At 35.7% G+C, this 20,310-nt stretch overlaps 3 protein-coding genes and 1 long non-coding RNA gene across 4 annotated transcripts; 2 read left to right on the forward strand and 2 right to left on the reverse strand.

Annotated features, from left to right (window-relative positions):
* The first annotated feature begins 1,138 nt into the window (after window positions 1-1,138).
* CCHa2 (CCHamide-2) lies at window positions 1,139-15,774 on the forward strand. Its single transcript, XM_069053916.1, has 3 exons — window positions 1,139-1,332; window positions 15,236-15,450; window positions 15,504-15,774. The coding sequence occupies exons 1-3, from the start codon at window positions 1,248-1,250 to the stop codon at window positions 15,549-15,551; spliced, it is 348 nt and encodes a 115-aa protein (XP_068910017.1). The 5' UTR covers window positions 1,139-1,247; the 3' UTR covers window positions 15,552-15,774.
* Window positions 15,768-16,855, reverse strand: LOC138135232 (uncharacterized). Its single transcript, XR_011160902.1, has 3 exons — window positions 16,721-16,855; window positions 15,918-16,040; window positions 15,768-15,870 (listed from the first exon to the last, which is right to left on the reverse strand). It is a non-coding gene; the product is annotated as an uncharacterized lncRNA (long non-coding RNA).
* Window positions 16,834-18,246, forward strand: LOC138135226 (leucine-rich melanocyte differentiation-associated protein-like). The gene is made up of 6 exons (XM_069053910.1): window positions 16,834-16,973; window positions 17,022-17,149; window positions 17,198-17,363; window positions 17,419-17,545; window positions 17,609-17,742; window positions 17,900-18,246. Exons 1-6 carry the CDS (start codon window positions 16,945-16,947, stop codon window positions 18,129-18,131), a joined length of 816 nt encoding a protein of 271 aa, XP_068910011.1. The 5' UTR covers window positions 16,834-16,944; the 3' UTR covers window positions 18,132-18,246.
* Window positions 18,127-20,277, reverse strand: LOC138135222 (beta-galactosidase-1-like protein 3). Its single transcript, XM_069053902.1, has one exon. The coding sequence runs from the start codon at window positions 20,105-20,107 to the stop codon at window positions 18,185-18,187; it is 1,923 nt and encodes a 640-aa protein (XP_068910003.1). The 5' UTR covers window positions 20,108-20,277; the 3' UTR covers window positions 18,127-18,184.
* Between the last annotated feature and the right edge of the window lie 33 nt (window positions 20,278-20,310).

Here is a 20,310-nt window from a genome sequence, read left to right on the forward strand (position 1 = left end):
ATCGAAGAATGAGGCCACGAAAATATATGTTAAAACATGGAGGATGTTGTTGCCAACCTAACAAACACAATTGCCCAATCACAACACAAAATTGAATTTCTTACATAAATAGAGAAAAAACAACTCGACTCAATTAACACCTAAATGAAAAATGATACTTCTTCTTAAAGAGAAATTTCTGCATGCGCAGAACTTTTGACAGTTTTTCACTGGGATAAAATTGAGAGGTTATGTGTGCTGAGACCTCAAAGTGACACTTGTGATGTCTTTAAGAAAATGAAAATTCATGAGAAAATATATTTTTGGTATATTTTCGAGATGATTACCCTCCCAGAACATGTTATTTGAATATTTTTCTTGTTTTGCCTCAAGCTATTCCTTGTTAAAATGTATCGATGACTTAAATATGTATTACGTTGTGCTCCCTTAGAGTTCCCTAATGCCATTCTTGCTTTTTCAGTTACGAAAAACGCCAAAGAGGGTGAATTAATTAAATTACACGTGTTCACCCTTAAACAATATGGAAGCAATGCTTTGAAACACGCAACTATCGTTTTTTAATGACTGCGTGCCCTCCACTTTGACAAGGATTTAAAAAATTAATTAACTTCGCCACAAAATAATTTTCTCATCAACAAATTCTCGGAATCTCGCAAAAATTACACCCCCAAACAGCACAATAATATTTTTTGCGCCGGAGCTAAATTGCCCCGTAAAAAAATAATACGCCATAACGCCTTTAACCAACAAAATGATTTTAATTATCTCATATTGTCGTATAAAAAATCGTTTTCTGTTCCAGTGGATTTATTCGAGTAGTCGTAAAAACTTGTATGAAGCTCTTCTTGGATTTGGCTTTATCGTCTAAAATTTTGTTGGCTAAATGTAAGTGTTGAGAATATGAAGAGACGTTTGGTGCGGTTTCAGTTTCGGGTTCCATGATCACCGTAAATTTTTAATTTACTACTGAGCTCGATACCCCCACCAGTCCAAATGAGTGAATTACGCAGATAAAGGCCACCACTCACACACGGCCCCCTCCAAGAAGCGAGCTTTGGTAGGTGGGGGTCCAAAGCTCGCGCTAAAAATCGTGGGTGGGGAAGTCCACAGGCGCAAGGCGCGTCTTTGAATGAAAAGGCGAGCGCGAAAGCACCTCGTTCATTTGAAAACTTAAACGTCGAAGACAACAAACAGTTTTGGGTAACGACTACGTTGCTCTCCTACATTTTATAGCAATAGTTGATACGATGAATTGTTGGTCGTCGGTTGTTGTCCTTCTTGCTGTGATGGCTTTCGTCCTCGCTTTCCACGCGGAGGCCGCCGAAGCCAAACGTGAGTTAACAATGTTTTGTTTCTTCGAATGTGACCGTCGATGCATATATTTTCCAAAATTTACGCTTTCTCTCGAGCACAAAATTTATAATTTCCAACGACCGAGCGCTCCGCGACAATTATTTGTCTTGGGGCAATTCTTGTAATGGACGTTTCAAATTATTTTCTTTCTCACAGTTGCAATCTATTCAATGTGCTCACTCTTGCGTGCGCTTAATATCATTCCTTATTGTAACTTAGTTTACAAACTAAGTTGACCTGACATGTCAAAGATTAATTTGAAAAACTTACTTCGCAATATTACATTGTTTTCTTTTTTTTAATTTTATATTATAAAATGTTCCGCCACATCAGTTCACCTACGATATTTTCTAGCTATTTTAATGTAATCTTATAACGTTAGCAAACTATGGTCCTGACAGTTTTGTAATTTACCAAAGACTCATTCAAACATATGTATGTACATATACAAATTTTTGTTCGAATCATATCTGTATTACTAAATGTTTTGTGTTGAGTTTTCAATTTTTTTTATTACTAAATTTGTTTGAAGTGATACAAAAATATTTCCATTTACAAAAAATTCAACAAAACATGTCGAATGTAATCTAGATATAATGACATTGAGATATTTCCTGAAAAAATACGAATATTTGTTAAGCGAAAATGGTGGAGGTGCCAACATATTTTTTCTACAAAAATAACAATATCTCCATTGAGATAGATCAAATCCAAAAACTGCCTTTCATTGATTTAATTATGACTAATCGAATGCAGAAAACTGAACGTTTCTATCTCTAACATTAAACAAAATGGTGGAAGCGCTTGGATATTTTTTATTCAAAACTAACGATATCTCTGTAATTGATTGTGTGTATTTAAAGACTGGTTGTGGTAAATCAAATGCAAAAACCGCATAACGCTATCTCTAGCATCAAACAAGAAATCGCGAAATATTTCTTTAGCAAAAATGGTGGATGCGCCAGGATATTCTTCTTATAATGACATCTCCGATAATTTTGAGTTATATAAAACTTAAAAACTACATTTTAAAGCTTAGTAAAACTGAGTGACTCTACAGCTAGCAACATACGAGTATAACAAAATCTGAATTATTTTTGAGTTTGAGCAGAAGAGTTTTTAAAACATGTAAATAAATTCCAATTCTTACCGAAAGTTAAAAATAGCGGTCCAGTTGCTGTGAGCCCTTTAAAGGAAGAGATTTTCTTGCTCTCAAAGGATACTAATCTCTTCTGTAAACATGTGAAATTATGAAAAGCCTCTAATTTGATAACGACAAAGAAAATCTGAATTTTATATAACCAATTAATTCAACAATATTTAACCAAAGTAAACTGAAGGGGAACACAAAACGCAATCATATTCCAATTTTTAACAATTAAAAATTTACATTTAAAAGATTAATTATTAAGTACAATATACATATGTACATATTTCCTAAAATATACAGGTTATTCACGAGAGGGGTACTTCTGAATTTTTATTTTGCCGCAACCAACAATACAATGGCAGGCAAAGTAAGTTGAATAGATTTGTCAGAAATGTCAGATTGGCAGATAACCTGTATTCAATCAAAATTCAACAAATAAATTAAAAAAATTAAGTTAATGTAAAAGGTGTTCGAAGTGTCTACCATCGGCTTGGAAACATCCACAGTGGCGACAGAATTCCTTCCACGCTGTCCAAAATGAGAATCATATCAGTCTTTTTGTCGTTATTGTAAAAACAATTTTTTCGAATTAACAAAGATTTTTTGCTTTAACGTCAAAGAGACAGGACTAAGAGCCATCGTGGATTCAGTTATAATTATTTTCAAAATTTGAAATCAAGATATTGTTGCAATGTGTATAATGGGTTGCGGCAAAAAGAAATTCAGAAATACTCCTCTTGTGAATAACCCTGTATATGTTCTTAATTTAAAATGGACTATGAAAAAATATTATTTCAGTACTGAGTTTTTATTTACGATTAATGTAATATCAACATTTGATAGATATAAATAATAATAAATATACAGGTGAATTTGAAATGCATCACAATATGTAAACCATAGTATCTTCAACAAGTGAATAAACCGAAAATGTGGTTAAACATTTTAAATTCATAGTCCAATTTAACTTAATTTCATCCCGAACGAAACGCTTCTGAAAGTTCTAATAAATCAAAACATTAATATCCACAAAAACGCTTTAAAAACCGAGAGTGACAAAACATTACTATGAATGAAAACACAACAGCAAAAACGTGTAAGATTAAGAGTGAAAACCAAGTGAAAGGAAAAGTCAAAGCAAAAACCATAAATAAACAGTACCTACCGTACTTACCATCGGCCGTGATTTCTAATACACACCTGTGCCCTTCGATGCAGATTGTCCCGAACCCTTGTAAAACTTGCTGTATTGTTCCGCATTTGTGCTGCTGAATATGGATGGTTTTGCTATTAAAAACTTCGTTACCTGTAAAATCCGCTTCATCGGTAAACAAGACTATTCGCAAAAAATCAGGTTAATCGACGCACATTTGAATCACCCACTCAAAAAATTCTTGCCGGCGAATGGAATCGTTTAGTTGCAATGCTTGTACCCGCTGAACATGATAGGAGTGCAACCCTTGCTCTGAGAAACCTGAAACTCACGAACTAACTGCCGGATATTTGTTGACAGGTTTTCTTCGACTGTCTGTAGAATGTGTCCACACTTATCCGTTGAAAAGTACCTTTTCCCGTAGACAATACTTTTCGCGATACAAAGCTTGTGCCCTTAAGGCAACACCATCTGCACTTCCGTAATAAAGTACCATATCAGTCATTTCACTATTGGTATAATTTTCCATGATAATGGCACCCTGAGACGCAAAATTCGAAGCAAACAATAGCCGAAGATCACATTGAACGCAACTAACCTGCACGCGGTACTACCACCCGCGTAACAAAACTTTGTGCACCATTTTCGCGTTGCACATAAGGTGATATCAGTGGCGTACTCAACTTTTGTGCTTGAACTGTACATGGCATTTCTGCCCTTACGCGGATCTATAGCGCAAAACTGCATGCACGTGACTTTCACAATTTGTCTGAAGATCCCAGGGTTTTAAGATTGTCACGCATTTCAAATTCACCCTGTATATGTCCTTTTAAAAAAGGTTTCGCCTTCGGGCTACAAATGGCACCTCGAGTAAAAAAAAAATTAATATGTATCATCAAAGGTTGAGTTGGCTATGCTTTTTTTCTCCCTGATTGTAGGGAGTATAAACAATGAGTTTCATTTTTAAGTAAAGCCATATTTAGGCTTTGTTGCACTGTTAATTTTTTTTATTCTGTCATTACGATAATTGAACGAAGTAATTAATTTATGTATTTCATCTTTTTCTGATCATTTGACATTTTGCAGCACAAAATGAACTGATATGACGCGAAACTATTCGTATTTACTTATCCTCATTGCAGGTAGGTATACAAATATCTGAATTTGTCGTTTTTAAATTTCAGTCGTACCAGTCGGTTCACAAATGTTAAATAAATATATTCGACAAAACTGTTGGCAAAGTAAATATATTATTTCTTGTTTGTTGGTTTCCGTAATAAATCTGATTTCCTTTCGGAATTACACGTTTCCGATCACTTTCCCATTTAAGCACAATTTATTAAAGATTGTCTTCTTCTGTCAACCTCCTCGTTGAATCTCGCATTTCAATAATTTCCTGATGAAAAAGAAATCACAGAACATCCATTCAAATTAAGCCACCGACAATATCTTCATAATTTAAATAGATTGATTTTTTACCGAATGATGTCAGAAACTAACCGCAACGGTATTGAATCAATTTTATTCAGAGCTCGTAACAAGAAAAAATAAAACAAAAAAAAATACACTGTCATGTCGGGAATGTCTTTGTATAAAATTATAACAAACCTTGTTTTCGTTAGAAACACGAGACGATATATTTTGTTTTAATATAAGTGTATAAACAAAAAAACAAAGCCAGTAGATTTTACCATAAAATATACAATTCAATAGACGATGTGGGGAAACGTCGAAGGCTTTTAAGCATTTAATTACATTCAATATTCCTTGATGTTTCCCTAAAGTTCGAAACTCCCCAAAAACAACTCCAGAAAAATTAGTATGCAAACGACTTCACTTGTTATTTCAAGAACATTTTTTTTTTGTCAATTAAGTAATAATAAAAAAATTTGTATTAAATACGGCAAGCTTATATTGTATTCGTTTTACTGTGAAAACACCTTTTGAGATTTGGAATTAATAAAATACTTTCAGATATTAATATTTGAAATAAAATTACCAGCGACAAGTTCAAAATTGGTAATTACTACTTCAGCGGGAGATTCCAAAACGCATTCGTCTGAAAAAGGGAAATCTTGCAAAATTCATGAATCACATCTTAAAATACATTAGCTCGTTTTAACTGCTCTTTAAAACCAATTAATTCGTAAGCTGTCGTTTCTCTTCAGATTATTTATTCATTATCAGACCCAAAGCAAACTTGTAGTTTTATAATCTCTGGCTTGGTCAGGATTCTGTTAATTTAACTAACTAGTAATTAGCAACGGATCCGCAACAGTACAAAATTTAGTTTGTTGGTTTTGAAAATCATACAATCCGAGTTTACAAACTGCAACCACCACAACGTACAATTAATTGTATCTGCTAGCTCCTCAGACGAATTTTTATCATACATAATTAATTTTCGTTGCATCACTCTGTGTAAAAACGTTAAAGCTTTTCAAACTCATTACAGAACTTTACAACCAAATTACAGGCTTGATCTCGTCTGCAACTTCCGACGAACTGATGTAATCTTCAGGAATGTTTATTGAGTGATATTTAGTCAAATTTAATTATAAAACAGTTTAATGGAATTAGCTTAGTAGAAAAATCTTGGAATTTTCAACTAATTAAACCAGAAGTTCAGAGGTTAAAGCGAAGAGGTAACGATTTTATAGCTTCGTCAATTTTAGGTGTTGAATTTTTTCAGGACACACTCATTTTAAAATTGGCGCAACAGGTGCAACAAGACAACGTCTAGATGACGAACGTGATTTTTTTGTAAATTTCCTATTTCCCGATTGTTTACCAATCACGTCGACACGTCGCGTTCAACTACCATGACACAACATTAATGGAGAAGATTATAAAGTTATTAGTTAATTAGATATGGCGGAAAAATTGCGCTCTGCAAAAACTTGAGTAAATAGTTCCGGTCAGAAAATTGTAAAAAGTGTAACACGGTTGGAAAATATCGTAAATTTTTTACAAGAGTCGTTGAAGCCGAACAACTGAATTCTAGACATGAATGCCAGCTCTGTCAAGTACAATTTGCTAGAAACGAATAAATTATTAAAGTGATCGCAGATAAAAAGAAGAATGTCGTATTGATTTATGATAATAATCTGTAAGGATTAAGGAATAAAACTTGAATCAAAGCAATTTCTCTTTGACGGGGTTGTACCGCACAAATACAAAATAAAATCGCAACGCCAAAACACATTTGTTAAAGAGCTACTGCAGATCGACGTGCCCATGTCCATTTCGGAAACCCATTTTCCCTCTGAAACGTTCCGTAAACGATTTCCAGCCGAGCATCCGGTATTTAGATTGAATGCAGGCGTGTGTATTTTTTCGCCAATAAAGTGTTCTTTCAGCGACTTCAAAAGCGCTGATTGGTAATTGGCGTCAAAAACGTTACGGTTTTAATATTTACCCTCACCCGCAAAAACTTACGGTTGGCACACACGCGAAATTGATTTACTAAGAGTAGGCAACAAAACGAGGCGGCCTTAAATTCGTTTGTAACTTTCGGGGAAAAACCTATAAAAAGAATCTGCGAACTTAGTATATCAATAATGCGGCCAGGAAAACTACTGAATGAATGTGGAAGCGCATTATAAATAACACAAGGAAAGTTTTCCACTTTGCCGCCTAATGCCACATTTCCTTGTTCATTATTCAAACAATTTCTTTACAGATGCACCTACACTAATGGCGGAGGCGTCGGACTAATACTTCGATAGCTTTCGGAAATTACAAATAAATGAAAAAATACAATTCTCGCAGTTTTATACTACAATTTTTTTGTTATATTGGGAGCCGAAGCGAGGATGTAATTTAGCGCCATTTCGGCTATCAAGGTGGTGCGTGGCAGCGTTTAATTTATAGTTGTCATTTCTCTCTTGATAAACTTTTCGTTCTTGTAATATTGTAAATTTTGTGTGCCGAAAATTGCGTCTGATCTTCGTTTAGCAGATCACTTCGGTCAGAAAAACTAAGTTTAGAATATCACAGTTATTTCTACTTTACGAAATGCCTTGTGTTGAGCGTTGAATTTTTTTACCAAATTCAATGAAACGTATCGGATGTTATCTGAATTATTGTGTTGAGATTTCAGATTTCTCTAGTATTAGTAAAAAAAAGATATATGTTTGGTGAAAATGTTGGAGACGTCAATATATTTTTCTACACAAATGATGATTTCTTTATTGTTTCCTGAGCTACATCAAATCTGAAAACTGTGTTTTATAAATATAATGATCATATAATAATCAAATGCAAAAAACTTAATAACCCTATCTCTAACATTACATCAGAAAACAAGAAATATAAAGGGTGTTTTTTAAATTTGGCGTCGAAGTAGGCGTTGGAGAATCGATTGAGATCGCACCACTCATGTAAAAGCGTAAGATTTAAACAGCTGATCCGTGATCCGTAACCTGTATAGTGCGTTCACAATCGACACTTCAACGCCTACTTCGACGCCAAATTTAAAAAAACACCCGTTATATAGTTTCCAAAAAATGGCAGTTGTACAAGGATATTTTTAATGCAAAACTAACAATATCTCCAGAATTGTATTAAATCACATCTACAAAATGTATTTCAAAGTTTGAATTGTGGCGAATGGAATGCAAAAAACCACATGGCTCTATATCCATTATCAAATAAGAAAACGGGAAATATAATCTGTTTCAAAATCAAAAATCCACCACCTGTTGAATTATGTTGGCAGAAAAAAAGAAATCCCTAGAATAAGTTTCATTTTTTTGTGTTGGCCCAACCTTCCACCAAAATTTGACCTTCAGTTTGTCACAAATATCAAATTATAAAAATGCCTCGAAAAACAAGGAACCTTTAGAACAATTTAAAAAGCACGATGAACTACGACCAAAACGACTGTCAACAGTTTTATTTCATAACCCTACGTTTTTCTGACACTTCCAAACATACTAAAAACAAAAGTTGGCGACGTTGTCGGTTGTATTTTCGAGGTAGAATGCAGTGTTGGTGGATTATTGATTTTGAAACAAATTATACATATATGTATCGGGCGTTCAAATGAAATCCTGGGCTGAGTAGGCGTTGGAAAAATTAAACCGTTTAGAACAATGTAAAGTTTGAATTTCCCGCCGTTTGACACGAATGACTTTTGTTTATGTTTAATCGGGACATAATTGAACATGTTTGTTTTCAGCAAAGGGTGCCCTTAGATATTTGCTTCGAGAATAGGAATCGTTACGTTATTCTATTTTTGATGTAAAACATTGCAAAGAAAGAAAAAAAAATTTTTGGCTCTAAATTTTAGGTTAGCTGTCAACATGCTCCAATTAATCTACGCTTTAAAAAAGCACAACAATTGACGGTTTCCAACGCCTTCCCAGCCCAGGATTTCATTTGAACGCGCGATATATTTTGTAAAACGGTGGATGCTCCAAGATATTGTTTCTATGAAAACACCAATATCTCTGTTATTTTTTTATTTACATCTAATTGAAGGATGAATCAAGAAAAAAAAAACTGAACGACTCTACTGCTACCAACAAATAACAAAATCTGCATGATTTTTGGGTTTGATCAGAAAATATTTTAGAACATGTAATTCTAATTCTTATCGCTAGTTAAAAAATAATTATTCAGTTCCTGTATGTGCTTTAAAGGAATGACTGAATGAAGCTCAGACGTAACTTTCGCAGACAAAATTTACATTGTTGCAAAAACGAAAAGGTTTCCTGGTTCCTCTTCAGTTTACTTTGATCAGATATATTTCAATTAATTGGTTATATAAAATTTATTTTTATTTTGTTGTCACATTAGACATATATCATAATTTCAGTATTTACAAAATAGATTATTATTATTGTTTGACAACAAGAAAATCCGTTCAGTTCAATCGGAGAAACTGACTTCAGAAATTTATAATTACATACTTCCTATCCCACCTCCACCCGGCGGCACGGCAATTTTGCCGGAGTACATACACTATTACGGATAATACTATCAAGTAATAGTGCAGTGCTTATCAACATAATTACCGGCGTCTCGCCTCCGCATTTTGACTTTTTTGTGTTTTATGTTCTGTGTCAATGTTAAGGAATTTCCTCACGATGTGACATGAGTGTAATAATATACCTTTTTGAATTTCAACCACCAATGTGTTCTCTAAGTCCAAAATTTTTAAATTTTTAAAAAGAGATTGGGGTACTATTCCTGTTGCTGAAATTATAAATGGTAAAATCGAAATTTTTTCTAAACACCAAAGATTTCTCATAGCAACGGAGAGTTCTAAATATTTATTAATTTTATATTTTTTATTATAATTTATAAAATATTCATTACATCTCTTTCAAATTTACGAAAGACTTGGTGAGGGCGAACGCCTACATTTATTCTGTTCGTAGTATATCTGCATTATTTATTGCCTTGTATTGGCTTTTAAATTCTTTTGTTATTAAATTTGTTTGAATTCAAAAATAAGCAATAAGCAAAAAATTGAACGAAACGTGTTGGGTGTGAATGGAATTAGTAAAAAAAAATACAAATATATGTTGGGCGAAATTGGTGGAAGCGCCAACATACTTTTCTGCAAAAATGACGATATCGTTGTTGTTTCTTGAGCTATATCAAATCTATGAACTGCGTTTTATAGACTTAACAATGAGTAATCAAATGCAAAAAACCGGTGGAGATGCCAGCATATGTTTTCCAAAAATTAACAAAATCTCTATAAATGTTTCTGTTAAATCAAATATAAAACATGCATTTTCATGATTCAATAAATGCGAATCGAATGCAAAAAAAGTTATGTCGTCCACCATCAAATAAGAAAACAAATATATCTTTTGTAAAAATGGTGGATGCGCCAGGTTATTTTATTCTATGAAAATATGTAGTATATCTTATAAGAAGCATTTTGCAGCGCCCACTGAAGGAGAAAGTGATACAAATTGCCTTATAAAGAAATATCATACACTATTTTTTCTAGTTTGCACCTTTTAGCCAATTTTTAAGTGAAAATTAAAAATTTTCAAATGTGGGGAATTTTGTCCTGGTTGGCAACAAATGTCACTTTGTTTGGAAGATTCAAATTTCAATTGTTATTAACAAATGAAAAATGAGCGTAGACAATTTTGTACAGTTGCGGCCGTTGAAATTAATGTGGATAATGTTTGAGTGACATTTCGAGAAACGTCACTTTCAGTACCATTTACAAAGCCAAAAGTTTGGCGTTGTCAAAGTGTCTGAGTTTTCAACGGCCGCAACTGTACATACCCCTCCAGAAATACGAGATTAGGATTAGCATAGAGTCGATTGTGAACGCTCCACGGATTACAGTTCACGGATCAGCTGCTTGTTTAAACGCAAAAAGTGAGGTTTATAACCTCACTTCTTGCGTTGTTTGTGTTTTTACTCTGCAGACTGAGGAGTGGTGCGTTCACAATCGACCCTCAAAGCCAACTTTGAGTATAAATTAACAATTGTATATTCCACAAAAACAACTTAAATTAAATTTCGTTTTGTTTTGGCGTTTATTTCGACATTTCATTTTCGTCATGACAACATCAGGAATGCCAACCTTGAAAAAATAAATTGCACTAGTTGTTTCGAAACGTGGATTTCTAGTACAGCACGCAAAACGGGTTTTGTTAATAGCTTTCATACAGACGCAAAGTAGAAAAAATTGATTTTAAACATTTGATTCCAATAATCAAAAGCCAAAAACCGAATGATTCCATGTCATTCTTGCAATATTATAAATTTTGTGTGTACCGAAAATTGCGTCTGAGCTTCATTCAGCCGATCACTTTTGACGTTTCTCGTTAGTGGGAACCAATCAGCGACGTGGCTCGCGCCTAGCGAGTAAATCAAATTATGTGGGACTTGTTGACTCTAATAAAATCAAAACAGTTTGGAAAATGAACTTTTACATCTGTTTTATTTGATTCGCGGTGTTTACAAGACACTTGAGCACGAAAGAGACGTGCCCTAACCGAAAATTGTTTTGAGCTAGCTCCTGTTAATACCGGAAGAGCTACTCCACTATGAAATCAATATTTTCAATTTAGACTTTAAAAGATTTTCCTAATGAAATGGATCAAAGCCGGGAGAGATGGAGAATTTAGTTTTTTCGCGTATTGTTCGAATTTAATGGGTAATTAAGCAAAGAATAAGCAATACTTAATTACTAACAGTCGGATGTAATAAAATGCGCTTAATTAGTGTTACAAACACGTCCATAAAGGACGACAATTAACGACATTTTCGCTGCATAAAATATGAGACTATTTCAATTAATGTCGGCGTCGTACACGCTCGATTTATTTTTAACACGAGCTGAAGAAGCGCCAAGACCCGCGTCGAGTCCTGGTGAAATTTTTCCGATTTGTGTAGAAGCCCAACTGAACATCGACATCGCGTGGAAATAAAAACGCTTTAATTGAATCTCATATGCAAATAACCTTTTGAATTTAGAACTGCAAGCGGTGCTAACCGAATCATCACATAAAAATTGTTGCCCTCCGTTTTAATGAAGCAAGTGTGATAATCTCATTGGCAAGTGAAAACACATTTTCGCTTTTTTTCACTTGAAAATTCCAAAATCTGGACAAAGGGATCGGAAGTGATGTCGTTAATCAAGTTTGAGATCTGGCACACAAAACTACAATTTGAAAATATCTCTTTGAGATTTCATTAAAACTTTCTTCTTGCGGCGGATTAGTTTTGCCCCCGATACTCCTACAATATAATTATGGAGGGAAAAAAGTTTCTTTGGCGATGATTAAATTCGCTCGACGACCGAAATTACACATTTAGCAAAAACAAATTAATAACATACGTACACACCGCGACTGATTTAGCACTCCAGCCGCGCTAGGTCTGATTGAAACGGGGTAAAGTTAATCAGTTAGACCGCAGGGGGCGTGCAATACGCTTCTTGCACAAAGGACTATATTCCGACCACATGCATAATCTACCAATTTAAATATCTATGTAACTCTGCTACATTATCGTACGCATCCCGAATATTACAAATTTAGTACCGAGTTGTTTACAACTCCAGAAACAGCCACCACATCAGTTGACAAAACTGAAACTGTGGTGCAAATAAATTATTACATATTTATGATTCTTTACGCAATGACTCTGCCAGAACTGTTTTGCAACTTTGTTCTCATACAGGTACCAACCAAACAAAAAATAAACTAGTCGGAGATAATGGAGTAATAATAAGTTTGTAGCAAAGAAAATTAACCAATAAAATTTTTATAAGCTCTTATAATAAATTTATACTTTGTATACCAACCCTTGAAAAATAAAAACAGTAAGATTGTTCAGCAGTCAGAGTGGATTTTCGAATTCTCTTGTCTCGATTCAACAATAATCGTTTCCATTCAACGTGCTGATGTTATTTCCACACTAAATATTTAACTTTATTAATATCGGCAACAAAGAGATGCCTTACAGCTACCTTAAAGGTTTACATAGCCACTTTGCATTTCAATAGAATTCCACCATAATTCGCTTATGTTAATTAAAATTCACACTAGAAGACCGCCTAATTGGACAAATTGCGCACACCGTCGAAAAATGTTCTTGTCAATCTACTCAAGACTCTTTTGTCGAAGAAAATTTAAAACAACTCGAGGACCACTCGGTTCTTGCGTAGTTCAAAAGGAAAGAAAATCAAACGGAATTTTTTAAATCAAAGCCGGTGTCGTTGTTATTGACGTCGGTGCTGACCAAATCTATATTTAGAACGGCACAAATAATCTCTTGTAATTTCATCAAGTTGGGCTGGCGCAAGAGTCCGCGCTAGGACCGGCACTATATTATATTGTTTTAATTGCCAATACGATTTGAACGGAGGGAACGTTTCGAATTGTAGATGAGTGCATTGAAACATAGTTTACCTTTTCCAGATCAGATTTCGAAGCAAAACTACCGGGACCTAATGGATTTTATATGGAAACGCAGCATCTACATATAGCCGGTTGAAGCTAGGCCGACGTCTGTATTGATGTAGAGATTTCGAGATAAAACTTTATGATATATTTTAAGTTTGGGTGGAGAGACGTTTTTACGTAATAAACCGATATTGGTAGATAATACAACCCAAATGAGATTTTATCGGCTCTTGTGCAGCGAGTTCGTCGCTTTTATAAGAATCAGCGCAGTTATTCCGAACACATACTTATCCAACGGTCGAAAACTTTACAGTGTCATGATCACATGGCCAAACTTTTATCTCCACAAATAAATTAAAACGATAACTTTGGGAATAATAACCCAATCAATTCCGAAATCATTTCAAATCAAAATAATCGAAGCAAAACTTATCAGTCCACAATAAAATTTATTAAGTGTTAAGTTTTGCATTTGAATTGCGAGCGAGAAATTTCGTTATCTATGTATATTTCTCTAGTTAGCGCCTCGATACGTTTTGCAATGTAAATTTACAGTTGTTGGCTCATTTGAAATGTAAAAATTGTTCCTTCGATAATTATGTAAAATTGTAAATTTTCTAAACCGCGTCACTAATATGCTACATAAAATTTCAGATTTGGTAGATTCTCGTTGGAATTTTTCCTCTTAACGTGGAGGGACAAAAATCAAACATCATTCATTAACACACTAACCGCAATACGATGCTAATTTTGTTAAGGCAAGGAAATGAAAAAACACGAATACAAATTAGTTTGAACAAGCTGTAAGACTTCGCCCATCAGATTATTAAATATAACTGACTCTAGTTGCGTGGAGTTACCGTGAAAATTAGTTGCTTTGAAATTGGTGGATGCGCCGGAACAATCTATATGGTAATTAAAATTGTTCCGGCGCATCCACCAGATTTAAAGGATCGAATTCTAATTATTTCCAAAATAATTTCATTAAACATGGAGTTGTTTGTGAATGTGTTTATCAGTTTTTGTGCAAGTCGCAAGTTACCTGTCAATTGAATTAATTAAAAAAACAGATTTTTTTTACCAGTTCGTCAGGTTTAGGCGTAAGTAACACTAAATGCGAAACAGAAAATGAAAGCATTATTTCGTGAAAGGAAATATACATTTTTTCGCTGAAACAGACTTTTGGTTATTCAAGCGAGAAATTTAAATGAATCGTTTTCGTAGTATCTTTATCAGCTGTAGAACGACCCCAATTAGAGAGTCTTCAGTGTTTACAAAATTAATATTGAAAGAAGTGACAAAATTCGCGCGAATTCACTGATCGTTATCCATTTTAATTATTAATTGAGAGATAGAAGCAATTAAGATTTATACGAACTAAACGACTGGTACGCGATGACTTCGGACTAATTTAATTAAATTCTGACCTCATTGCATTTTACATGAGTTGTTTCAGATCGGAATCGAATTCAATTAATAGGTGAATCACGTCTCGAACTGCTTTATTAATAATCACTAATTAAAAGAGACCAACACATTGTTGACTTGAACTCTGTAAACATTTAAATTTTTCTTTTATTGATCTCTCTTCCGGAATAAATCCCGCTGGACTCTAATCCGAATCAGGTGTGCGTGTGACCTCGCATCAACAACAAATTATTATGTCCGACTGAAGAAAGGCTTTTCCAGGTGGTTGCGCCACTTTTGGACACTCCTGCTACGGAGGAATGGGCAAACGTGCGTCTGAACTGATGGAGAACAATGAAGAAATCCTGCAAGACGTGCAAGGTGAAGAAAATCCCGCTTTCGTCTTCACCGGACCGCGGAGCGAATACAAACCGGAACGACCTCCAAAGCTATCACCCCAGCAATATGACACCATATCACGAGTCATCAGGCAATGGGTAATGCTCACTGAATTCGCACAGTACCAGATTTATTTTCGAATATTTTGCAGATTCAATCTTACAGGGGAGCTCAAGAAATGCGCGAAAACAACATGTAAACAAGTTTAAATGAGTTTAATCAGAACTGAAATTTTGTCCTCTAACATAATGTTTCTAGAGTACATAAAGTAACTACTGTTAAGTAAATGTTGATGAACAAAACACTGTAAAGGCTTATCTTCTTGTAGGTTTATAAAATTATGTTGAAATGTCAAACGTACTATTTTCATTGTGATTTTATTGTATATTTAAAGTTAAAAAATAAAGTGTAATTGGCTGGAACGTTTTTTTTACATTAACTGCCAAGTCTTCAAAAAGTGACACGTTTGAAGTTGGTTGTGGGTTGAAACACGTTTGTCGTTACTTAACCTGCATAACCTAAAATTCAAGTCAGGAGTATGAATAAAATATCAATTCAAACATACGTTCAAAAATACACTGGCTGTCCCAACGGATTAGTTTTTGAACACCCGCTACTACAGTTTTTGAGTGCTTTCGTAAGTATTTTCGTCGCAGTGCCAAGCATCCTGACCCCGATTGATTTTAATCTATCGACAATAATATTTAGGCAAGAGCAAATATTATAGTGTTGCCGTTATAACTTTGTATCTGCTCCGCCCATATAAATTGACCAATGAGAATCAAAGCCAGATTCAATCTGTATAATTTTTCATCACATTTGCCACATAAAAAATTTAAGGTTAGAATTTTGCTGTCAAGTCCAAAATTATTGTTTTAGGTTTTAAAAACTAAAATGTCATTAAGCAAATTGGAATGTCAAAATTTTGTTTCTGTGTAAATCAGATCGTCTTAACAACCTATTTGATTGGTAAATAAGAAAATGTAATGGGCGAGGCAGATAAAATCTTACGTTGTCCTTAGTATAGTCAAATGAACGTAAAAAGTTGTTTAAAATAATAATCGCCCCTCCTTACGTTACGCCACTGGCGTAAACATATGACTGTCAGCAGTGTCAGCTGTCACTGACACGAGTCAAAACAAAGGTTAGAATTCAATGAGACTTATCAAATCTAAAGCTAATAAAAATATTCATGTGCTAACAATTGTTGATAACCGTAGTTAAACATCATTAAAATAAGATTAACTGAATTGTGCGGTTGTAGAAATTGAATTGGGCATTGTGACCATTCGGATTCTGGTAAGTCCAATATTTTTATTGTTTTTCAATCGTTAACTTGTTCTTTTATTTATTACAAAAACCTCTAACCTCAACGTATTTCCCGTTCGATTCTTCATTATTTGATTTGTGTAAACAACAAGAAAGTTTGAGTGGGATATCACAATTTAGCAGATTTTAACACAACTTTTTCGACTGTCAAGACGGGGAAAATAAGAGTTCGGGTTTATCTCAAATTTCTTATCAGAGTCGTGACCACTTTACAAAACAAAAAGTGTATTGTAAATGTTTTTATGTAGAACCGCGTTGTAAGTATGGAAAGAACTAGAAGTAGCGACAGTTTGTAAGTTCCCCAAGAGTAGTGGTCTGGAATAATTTTGTCCATTTACAGGTGCGATGACGATATTCTGAGTGTTGTAGACATTCACAATATCGATTGCTACATTACACTCAATGATGTAACAGATGATGAGATAGATGTTTTTGATATGGCTTCGCTCAGTAACTTTATGCTTTTAGGTAAGCATAGGTACATTACTTAATAAAAATGTAACGTGTGAACTGTAGGACATACGTACAGAACTGACGACCCCACCAACCCCTTCATTGGGGAAGATGATAAGTTGCACAGGTTGTCTCTAGCTTATGAAAGACTGCACACGATACCAAAGCTTCTGCTGCAAGAAGTTGCCCCTGTAGTCAAAATATTAGATATAAGTAACAACGAATTCGAGTGAGTTTGGCTAAGCTGACATAACTTAATGACCGGACTTCAACTTTCTTTGCAGCAATCTGGGCTTTTTAAGCGAATTTAAATGTTTAACAACACTTATCTGTGATCATAATCGTGTTAGTTCAAATACAAACATCCCGTACATGCCCACGTTGGAATTGTTTTGGCTCAATCATTGTAAAGTGAGTTGTTCGGTCCAAATAATTTTCATTTTCGTATTTTTTTTTTTTTTTTTAATATTACAGGTAACTTCACTGTACCCCTGGGCAAAGAAACTACAAGTATCATGTCCTAATTTGAAATATTTGTCGCTGATGGGGAATCCAGTGGCACCGTCGTACCTAAATGGAGGAAATTTTTACGAATATTTGCAATATAGGTAGCGTAGATTTCAAATAACAAAGTTAATAAAAAAATGGCGTAGTAACAGAAGTTAATGAGATTTTTTTCATTAAATTAATCGCGCTTCTTATCTGCGAACGAGCACCTAACACTGACGTAACTGTTTTTAATTTTGATTGCAACGTTTTTTGCAGATTATTTATGATTTCGCTATTCCCCAAGTTGATTCACTTGGACGACAGGCCAGTCACAATCGATCAACGAAAAGAAGCCGAAAGACTGTACCGCAAGCCGTTAGTCGAACGAATTGTGATGAAAACTCAAGCAACGCTTCCTGAATACTTCAGACAAATTTCTGATGCCGTCTCCGACATTTTGACACCAGCGCCGTCGTTCGCCGAACCGGAAAAAAACGTGATAGTGTAGCGGAACCATTTATTAAGTACTGAATTTACAATTGAACTGATGTAACAGTTTTCTCACTTTTTCAAATAGATAGGATTTTCAGAAAATGAAATATGAGTAAAAGGAGTAAAATGTTCGAACACGATGATTTCATTCCTGCCTTTCTTCAAGAGTGGGGCCGGTAGGTAGAGAGTTTGTTGGGGTCCTAGATGCATGTAGCGTCCCAAGACGAAACCGTTGACCGTGACAATTCCGCTGTTCCATTCGGACATGTCGACGAAAGTGTCCAAAGGGTCGTCAACGGTAAACTCGACTTTGCAGAGCGAAGTGTTGGTTAAACTGAACTGACCCCAATCAGACAAGGAGTTTGTCCATTTCTTTTTAAATTCCATCGGAAGTATAGTCCAGTTTTTCAGTTCTACGTTGTTCAGATAAACACTCTTGGAGAGACCTTTGAACTGTTGGAACTGTTCCAACCTCCCAAAATTATTCCTTCCCCAATTTTCTACAACGATGTCGACGGTAGCGTTTCTAGCTTCCGGTAGATTTATAGACGGATCTTTTGATCTCCAATACCCAAACCCTCCAAGATCTGCACTACTTTTCAGCGGTGGAGAAATCAGTTGATCGTTCACCAGAACCAAAACGCTATCGTGAATGTGACCTTCGAACTTCAAAACACCGTCATTAGGAATGTCGACGCTTGTTCGATAAATGACGTAACCGTAACTCTGCCCAGAATTGTTATTGAACGGTAACAGTTCCATCGGGAGTGGATTCTCGCTGCGAAACATGTGGGGCAACTGATTCACAAAGCTCTTGTACGTCAATTGTTTTTCAACTTTTACGGAGGGGTACTGGGTTCGAGGCATCACTGCTGGAGCGTCCGGTACTCTGGTCTTCACTGTGTTGTATTTCTTTATTAAATCTTTGACGATGTGATATTTTTCGGTGTAGTCACCATACTCAGTTAACGGAGCGTCATAGTCGTAACTGGTGGTGTCAGGTTTGTACGTTTCTGGCCCACCAGGGATATTGGCACCGTTCAAAAACCCCCAATTCGTGCCTCCGTGAAACATGTACATGTTCACCGACGCCGGATATTTTAATATCTGGTCCAAAACTTCCCTAAACTCTGTGTTGTTGCGTTGCGAATGTTTGTCAGCCCAGTGGTCAAACCAGCCGGTCCAGAATTCCATCGCCATTGATGGTTTCCCAGTTTGGTACAGTTTCAACCTGTCAAACTCTTTGGTTGGGTTCCTGGCGAAATTAGCCGTTTGGAACAAATCAGGTAAAGTACCGACGTCGCCGTGTTGAGTGGGCGAATCAGAAGTGAAGAGTAGTTCTTTGATGCCGTGCCCCACCATCAAATCTCTCAACTGTTTGATGTAGTGTTTATCCGGGACGAAACCGTTCTTTCCTTTTTTCCATTCAGTACTCCCGTACTCGTTCTCCACCTGGAACCCCACAATAGCACCGCCGTTGATAAACTGCAACGCGGCCAAAATCGGCAACAACCTGGCAAAGTACCTCGCGACGTGCTTCATGTATTTGTCGTCGGACGTGCGAATTTTCGCGTCTTTTTCCCTCAGCAACCAGCTGGGCAATCCGCCGAACTCCCATTCAGCGCAAATATACGGCCCCGGTCGTACTATAACCAACAAATCTTCTTCTTTGGCAAGCTTTACGAACTCTTCGACGTCCAGAAAATCGCTCATGTCTGAGTCACCGTGCCCGAAGTCGTAATTACCGATTTGCGGCTCGTGCAAGTTCCACGGAATGTAAGTTTCCACGGTGTTGAGACCTGCCGCTCGCATTTTCCGGAAGCGGTCCTTCCAGTAAGCCTTCGGGACCCGGAAGTAGTGCATCGCGCCGCTGCAGAGAGTGATGTTTTTGGAGTTGAGGGTGAAGTACGGTTGGTCCACCGAAAGACCGGAGTTTATACCTCCGGACGTGTAGTACTCGTAGAGATTTGGTAATGGTGCACTCACCGCCATCACGACACTTCTTTCTACCGACCTTGAACGACGACTGGATTACAATGGCATTTGTAATTATGCTTGATCGGCGGAAATGGGCGACTATCGGTTCGTTTCTGTCACGAATTTTAATGGAAAATTAAATCACTCAAGCCGGTACCACCACTAATCAGTACCCCTCCAAATTTCAGTGCTACTGAGCACAGTTCGTGTAAAAAAAG

Source organism: Tenebrio molitor, chromosome 7 (genome assembly GCF_963966145.1).
Source record: "Tenebrio molitor chromosome 7, icTenMoli1.1, whole genome shotgun sequence".
In the NCBI taxonomy this organism is placed as follows: domain Eukaryota; kingdom Metazoa; phylum Arthropoda; class Insecta; order Coleoptera; family Tenebrionidae; genus Tenebrio; species Tenebrio molitor.